The 7238-nt window shown below is 43.8% G+C and overlaps 1 protein-coding gene across 1 annotated transcript; it reads left to right on the top strand.

Annotated features, from left to right (window-relative positions):
- The first annotated feature begins 2609 nt into the window (after positions 1–2609).
- On the top strand, positions 2610–6531 carry LOC147641571 (stromal 70 kDa heat shock-related protein, chloroplastic-like). The gene is made up of 8 exons (XM_086790010.1): positions 2610–3321; positions 4053–4305; positions 4398–4477; positions 4587–4729; positions 4899–4997; positions 5073–5262; positions 5374–5772; positions 5886–6531. Exons 1-8 carry the CDS (start codon positions 2737–2739, stop codon positions 6285–6287), a joined length of 2151 nt encoding a protein of 716 aa, XP_086646136.1. The 5' UTR covers positions 2610–2736; the 3' UTR covers positions 6288–6531.
- The last annotated feature ends 707 nt before the right edge of the window (positions 6532–7238 follow it).

Genomic DNA, 7238 nt, shown 5'->3' on the forward strand with positions numbered 1-7238 from the left:
AAAGCCATTTGAGGTCAGGACTGACTCGGGAGGATAGTTAGAGGAGTCAGTTGTATCAGTTTGAGGAGTTTGGAGAATATTCAGGTGTTCGAGTGGATTAGCTGGAGGATAGAGGACATTAGCTGAGTGGATTGGTACTTTAGTTTGGTGTTTTGTTGTTATTGTGGTGTGAAGTGGTAGCTCCCTCACGGTGGTGTGTTTGGACTGGCTATAGAGATAGGTCTCCCCTAACACATCAGCGGCAGTGAAACCTATGGAATATTTAGTGCCTAGCTTGAGGATAGCAGTGAAAGAACATCTTAGTAGGGAGAATGCTCTAGATGAGAGGTTGATTGAGTTAGAAAAGCTTGATGAAACTAGAGTGGTTACTCTCCATGGGATGATGGCAGAGAAGCTTAGGCATAAATGATGGTTTGATCAAAGCCCGAAATCAAAAGAGCTATAGGAAGAAGACTTGCTACTTATGTATGGAGCCGATTCTTCCAAGAGGAAAAAACTAAAATATTGAGGGCTAGGGCCATTTAGAGTTGCAAAGCTCACCTCCCAAGGTGCAGCTCACATCGAAACCATTGATGGTGTCGAGATGCAAGGCTACATAAATGGTAGCAAACTACAAAGTACCATGGACCCTTGACCCAAGATATGTTGGAATAATTACGTAAAAAGAAACAGGAAAAGCTAAAACAAGAGAGACTCAGGAAAGAGGCATAAGAGGAGGCTAAGGCAAGGGTTGCCAAAGCCAAAGCAAAATGGGCAAACATTAAGAGTAAACATGGCTACTCTCACCCTGATCGAAGATGACCTAGAGATCGTCTCAAGGTTGGACTCTCTAAGAAGGGAAAAACAACAAATCTCCTTGCAAGATTATTGACTCAAGGACAAGTCACAACTTACTCTCGTATGAAACATGGGTGAAGCTAAGTAAATCAGAGTTAGAGTCGACATTGGGGCCAATGTTAAAAGTGTGCATGCAAGGGCAGTAGGGGCCTTGGCAAGTTTAAAAGTTAATATTTCCACTAGAAATAAACCTTGGCCGTGTAAGGTTTTTGTAATGCTTGTAGTAGGTGCCTTGGAAGAGGAAATGTTGCTTGGACAAAGTTGGATTTCAGCTATGGGCTACGAAGTGGATTGGGAGCAAAGGACGGCACAATTGTCATCTGAGGGAGCCATATATATATTGCGCTCCTTAGACTCAAGCAGCAATCTAAAGTTTGAACATCCAAAGCCACCTAGACGTTATTATGTCGTCTTCCTGCTCCAAAAACATTGCAAGTGTCTTGATGAAAGGAGGCTAGTGTGTCAAGTAAAGGTAAAAGTCCCACCTTACAGAAAACCTTTAAGAGCCAGAGGCCTCATGTTAAAAAACGTTGGGTTTCTAAACGATTGCTTAGGGCACATGGATATTACGAAGGGAATAGGAAGATTTGGGTACCCAAACAACCAAACAATGAAGTAAAGCCATCTATGCAAGAGCCTTGCCATCGACCACCACCAATCACGCAAACTACTACACCAAAACTCACTAGCAAAACTGGGAAGGGACAAGAAAGGCGAGAATGGGTCCTTGTTAGAATATCAACCCTCCCCAGCCAAGTAACAAAGAAGGTGTGGGTGCTCAAAAAGAAACCAAGTTAAAAACTAGACCTCACTAATCCTGGCCGGAAGGTCGAGATTTGGTGGGAATGGTGACACAAACCAGTGCCCACTTTGAATAGGTGACTGGGAAGCCATAAGAACCTAGACAAAATCCACAAGAACCTTCCCAATGTGACGTCACACAAAATGCCAATCAAACTAGGGTAAAACAGGTGAACTGGGAAGCCATAAGAACCTAGACAAAATCCACAAGAACCTTCCCAATGTGATGTCACACAAAATGCCAATCAAACTAGGGTAAAACAGGTGAATTGTACAATTCCCTGTCCCAAGGGCAAAACTGTCATAGTAGACATTGACCCACGAATACTCTACTCCTAAATAACTCTCTTCATAGAAGTATTCGGCACATGCATCATCTTTTTCTCTTCCTCACAAAACCCCTAAGAGAGAGAGGAGTCCTAAGCTAGAACAAGTGCAAAGAAGTAGCACTTTAGTGCTATTTAGTGCTAGAGTTCTCTCAAGGCTTTTGCAGGAGGGTTCACAACCATTGCCCATGCCATCTGCAAAGCATCAAACCAACTGGCATCCACATCACACATGGATTTTTGTGGCATTCTAATCTTTCTTATTAACCTTTCACCCGAACACATGGTGGCATTAGAAAAAGTAAACGATGTTAAAAATTACATTAAAATTCCAACTGGCAAGTTGGTAGTTTGAAGAGGACTTTTAGTGTGTTAAGGGCCAAAATGTGGCACAACAAGCATCCTGTCTCGATTGCATTGGCCTAGAGTACTCCCGCTCAGAAAGAGAACACAGATTCGAGCCGACACCCATTGTGGGTAGGGCAATTCCTCTCCGGAAACTCGTCGAGTTTGCAGAGTTTTTAGTGGGTGAGCCTAACGGCAAGTTCCACAGTACCGGGCTCCTTAGAGAGTTCTTGGTCGCTGTTGTGCCCAATTTTTGGGTCTTCCGACATCATGCCTTAAGAAAGTAGCGAAACCGTCCTCACGACCGAGACGACGAAGCTAATGACAAACGCGTTTCTCTGCTCGAGTCTAGCATGCTCGTCTGTGACCCCGGCTCGAAAAACAAAAACAAAAGAGAGAAAAGAGAGAGGAGAGAGGAGGAGAAGCTATGACCATGGCTACAGCTGAGTCCTTGAGAAACGCCTCAGCCATGGCCGCAGCTGCTGCAGGAGGTCCAGCGTCTTCCTCATCTTCTTCTTCTTGCTCCGCTCTGCCGCGTACAGCCTTCTTCGGCTTGTCTGTGCATCATAAATCTAGGGTTTTCTCGCAAGCTAGCCTCTGCCATATCCAGGGTAGAATCGTCCGGCGCCACCAGTCCGGCGGCCCCGTCCGCGTGGTGAGCGAGAAGGTTGTCGGAATCGACCTCGGCACTACAAACTCTGCCGTTGCTGCCATGGAGGGCGGCAAGCCGACCATCGTCTCCAACGCCGAAGGCCAGCGGACCACCCCCTCCGTGGTCGCCTACACCAAGAACGGCGACCGCCTTGTCGGACAAATCGCCAAGCGTCAGGCCGTCGTCAACCCCGAGAACACCTTCTTCTCTGTCAAGCGGTTTATCGGCCGGAAGATGAACGAAGTCGATGACGAGTCTAAGCAGGTTTCTTACAAAGTTATCCGCGACGGCAACGGGAATGTTAAGCTCGACTGCCCGGCCATCGGCAAACAATTCGCGGCAGAAGAGATCTCCGCTCAGGTATGCCTCAGCACATCAACATTTACTTATCTACGGGATAACGTCAAGATATATCTCTGTCTATGTCCAAGCTCAGGGTGAGCAGAGAATTCTTTATCTAATTTTTATGGTGAAGCGAGGGTTCAATTGTGTTCAATGGTTATGTGCTTGTGGGGGTTGAGGTGAGGTCTAGGATTAGCAAGAGGTACCCAGATAATAGCTGAGCTCAGGTTCTTCCCGCTCTGAACCGGTCTCTGTGATTACAGGCATAACAGGGTAAGCTGTTCCCTTTCGTCATGCATTTTTTGGAATGGGATGTCACACTTTTGTCATGGAAGAACTCACATGATTTTGGGCTAGAATTGATTTATGATGGATGGTCTATATGAACTGGTTGTCATGGAATGCTAGCCTTTGGGGACGACAGTTTAGCAATGCAATTTCTGTTTAACCACTCCTCCTTGTAAAACCACTTTCTTTAAAACCACTTTCTTCTAAGCAGGAGAACTCAGTTTCTCTCTGCTAAGCTTTACTTTGTTAGGAGAGAACTTGGTTTCTGTTAAACCAACAGAGAATATGGTTATTGGCAAACCACACCCCCAAGTTACTCAAGGTTAACAGAGATTAAATTTTGTTTTAGTACGGTAATGGAGAATTTAATTACTTCGAAAACAGTCTCTTCATGGTGTAGAGTTAAGAAACTGCTCCCTTCATGATGGTTGCTTTTGTTGACTATTGAGTTGGTTTGTTAGGTCCTAAGGAAGCTTGTGGACGATGCAGCAAAGTTTCTGAATGACAAAGTCAACAAAGCTGTTATCACGGTCCCTGCTTATTTCAACGATTCGCAGAGAACAGCCACCAAAGATGCTGGGCGGATTGCTTCTTTAGAAGTTCTTCGTATTATCAATGAGCCGACAGCTGCATCTCTGGCTTATGGATTTGAGAAGAAGAGCAACGAGACTATACTTGTATTTGACCTTGGTGGAGGAACTTTCGATGTCTCTGGTACTATGCGTCTTGAAACACTTTCCTTATTATATAGCACAAATATTATATGTAGTAAACTTTTACCTATGCCCTGTTTGAGTTTTTTTTAGTGTTGGAGGTTGGTGATGGAGTCTTTGAGGTGCTATCTACTTCTGGAGACACTCATCTTGGAGGAGATGATTTTGACAAGGTTCTTCTGCCAGCAACCTTGTCATCATCTTGAGCTAATTGTTTTGACTGCATGTGATTTCTAGTCAAATGTTTGGCAAGTGTTTTAATAGGAAGTTCATTGGCTGCAGCGCATTGTTGATTGGCTGGCATCGGATTTCAAGATTGATGAAGGGATTGATCTCCTCAAAGACAAGCAAGCACTGCAACGCCTGACTGAGTCTGCAGAGAAAGCTAAGATGGAACTTTCATCTTTGACTCAAACAAGCATTAGGTAGTGTTTCAATTATTTTGTAGCAGGGTTTTTTTGTTAAGCTGCTTATAACACTAAGCTGCTGTCATGACTCATAATGTTAAGCTGCTTATAACACTAAGCTGCTGTCATGACTCATAATGTTTGTGAAAGGGTGTATCTGATATTATATATTTGTTGCTACCTGCAGCTTGCCCTTCATCACTGCCACTGCCGACGGGCCAAAGCACATTGAAACAAGTCTTACTCGGGCCAAGTTTGAGGAATTATGCTCAGATTTACTTGATAGGTATATGTTGGAGACTTCTGGCTTATGGTTACTATGAAGTTGATACTTATGTCATTCCTTGACTTTGTCTTGTAGATGTCGAACCCCTGTTGAAAACGCACTTAGAGATGCAAAGCTTAATTTTAGTGATGTAAAAGAGGTGATACTTGTTGGAGGGTCTACAAGGATTCCAGCAGTACAGGAGTTGGTCAAGAGAATGACTGGCAAGGATCCAAATGTTACTGTCAACCCAGATGAGGTCGTGGCCCTTGGAGCTGCTGTGCAGGTTTGCTTGTTTGGCTTATCACTGCCCACCTTTACGAGTGCTTTGCTCTTGTGCATGTTTTCTCAATCTTACACCTAGATTGTAGTATTGTCACATAAGCTTTCTTTGCAGGCTGGTGTTTTGGCAGGTGAAGTAAGTGACATTGTCCTTCTAGATGTAACCCCTCTTTCACTTGGTCTAGAAACCCTTGGTGGTGTAATGACGAAGATTATCCCTAGAAACACCACTCTACCAACGTCTAAATCAGAAGTTTTTTCGACTGCTGCTGATGGTCAAACAACTGTGGAGATCAATGTGCTGCAAGGTGAACGTGAGTTTGTTAGGGATAACAAGTCATTAGGTAGTTTCAGATTGGATGGAATCCCCCCTGCCCCAAGAGGAGTTCCTCAAATTGAGGTGAAGTTTGATATAGATGCAAATGGTATCCTCTCTGTAACTGCTGCTGACAAAGGCAGTGGAAAGAAGCAAGACATCACAATTACTGGTGCAAGTACCTTACCAAAGGATGAGGTATTGTGCATTAGATCTGCTCTGGGTGGAGATTCAAGATGTATGCTTATTATTTGGGCTGCGGCAGTCAGAGTTCTGAGCTCATGTCTTGTTTGTTTTAATTGTGTTTTCAGGTTGAGAGGATGGTCAATGAAGCTGAGAAATTCAGCAAAGAAGATAAGGAGAAAAGAGATGCTATTGATACAAAGAATCAGGCAGACTCAGTGATATACCAAACTGAAAAGCAGCTGACGGAATTGGGCGACAAAGTTCCTCCTCCTGTCAAGGAGAAAGTAGAAGCAAAAGTAAAAGAGCTGAAGGATGCTATGGCTGGAGGATCAACACAAGCTATCAAGGATGCAATGATGGCTCTCAACCAGGAAGTCATGCAAATTGGGCAATCCTTATACAGCCAGCCAGGAGCTGGGGCGTCAGCTGGTGCGCCTGAGGGTGCTACAGGGCCTGGTAACAATGGTTCCCCCAAGCCAGCTGGAGGTGATGACGTGATTGATGCCGATTTCACAGACAGTGCATAGTGTGCAAGCTCGAGTGAGTAATATAGTTATATGGTCTAGCCTGAGGGAGAAATGTAGGCTTAGGGTTTATGAATCCTGCCTGAGCACAGAGGTAAAGGTGATTGACTTGTCTTCGAGAAAGTACTGGAGCAGTTTTGGTCCCATAAATGTACACAAGAGCTTGATTGACAAGTGTCTGTCCATGAATTTTTGAAGTTCTCTCCATTGATATCTTTCAAACCTTAAAAGTAGGTATTTTTCACATCGATTTGTCTTGTGGTACTTGGGTTTATTCTTTTTTTTGCGGGTGAAGGTTCATCAAACGTGTCACAAGTTGGTATTGTTGTACAAGCTACACTTCTAGCTCTAATGCTAGTTCATGATTCTGTGATGGAGTTGTCGATGTTAACAATGTTATATTTTCTATCTACAGATTTGAAGATGTTGAGAACAGTGACCCAGTGTTTTGGAAACTATGTAAATGGGTTTAGAACAGTGACCCACTCTGCTGACTATACTTTCCAGGTGATGATCCACAACCCATCTCTTCAAACTATGTAAATGGGTTTAGAACAGTGACCCACTCTGCTGACTATACTTTCGAGGTAATGATCCACAACCCATCTCCTCAAACCATTCTCGCTCTTTTGCTTGCATAACACAGCGGGAGTGGAATTTGTGGAGACACCAGTGGTGGTATTTTGCTGCTTATTGTATATGACTGAGTGGTCAGATATTCTCTCCATGAAATTTGTAAGCAGGGTACATTCAAGAGGAAGAGATATGAAGGGTGTCTGTGAGGTGCAGAATGTAACTTGGTTGAACACAATGCTAATTAATATACTTAAATACACTAAGATTTGATGGACACATGCTCAATACAAGAAGTAATTTGTTGAATTGACAAGAGACACACAATGAGCCGGAACGGTCGATCCCTACCTCAAATAAAGTATATTGATCTTGGGAGAA

Source organism: Cibotium barometz, chromosome 1 (assembly GCF_041138505.1).
Source record: "Cibotium barometz isolate CiBa-2024 chromosome 1, ASM4113850v1, whole genome shotgun sequence".
Taxonomy (NCBI): Eukaryota; Viridiplantae; Streptophyta; class Polypodiopsida; order Cyatheales; family Cibotiaceae; genus Cibotium; species Cibotium barometz.

Excerpts from the sequence above, each read along its gene's own strand:
- LOC147641571 (XM_086790010.1), top strand. The coding sequence starts at position 2,737 with ATGACCATGGCTACAGCTGAGTCCTTGAGAAACGCCTCAGCCATGGCC. Across the intron at positions 4,306-4,397 it reads AGGAACTTTCGATGTCTCTG|TGTTGGAGGTTGGTGATGGA; the intron begins GTACTATGCGTC and ends AGTTTTTTTTAG. Across the intron at positions 5,773-5,885 it reads GTACCTTACCAAAGGATGAG|GTTGAGAGGATGGTCAATGA; the intron begins GTATTGTGCATT and ends TTGTGTTTTCAG.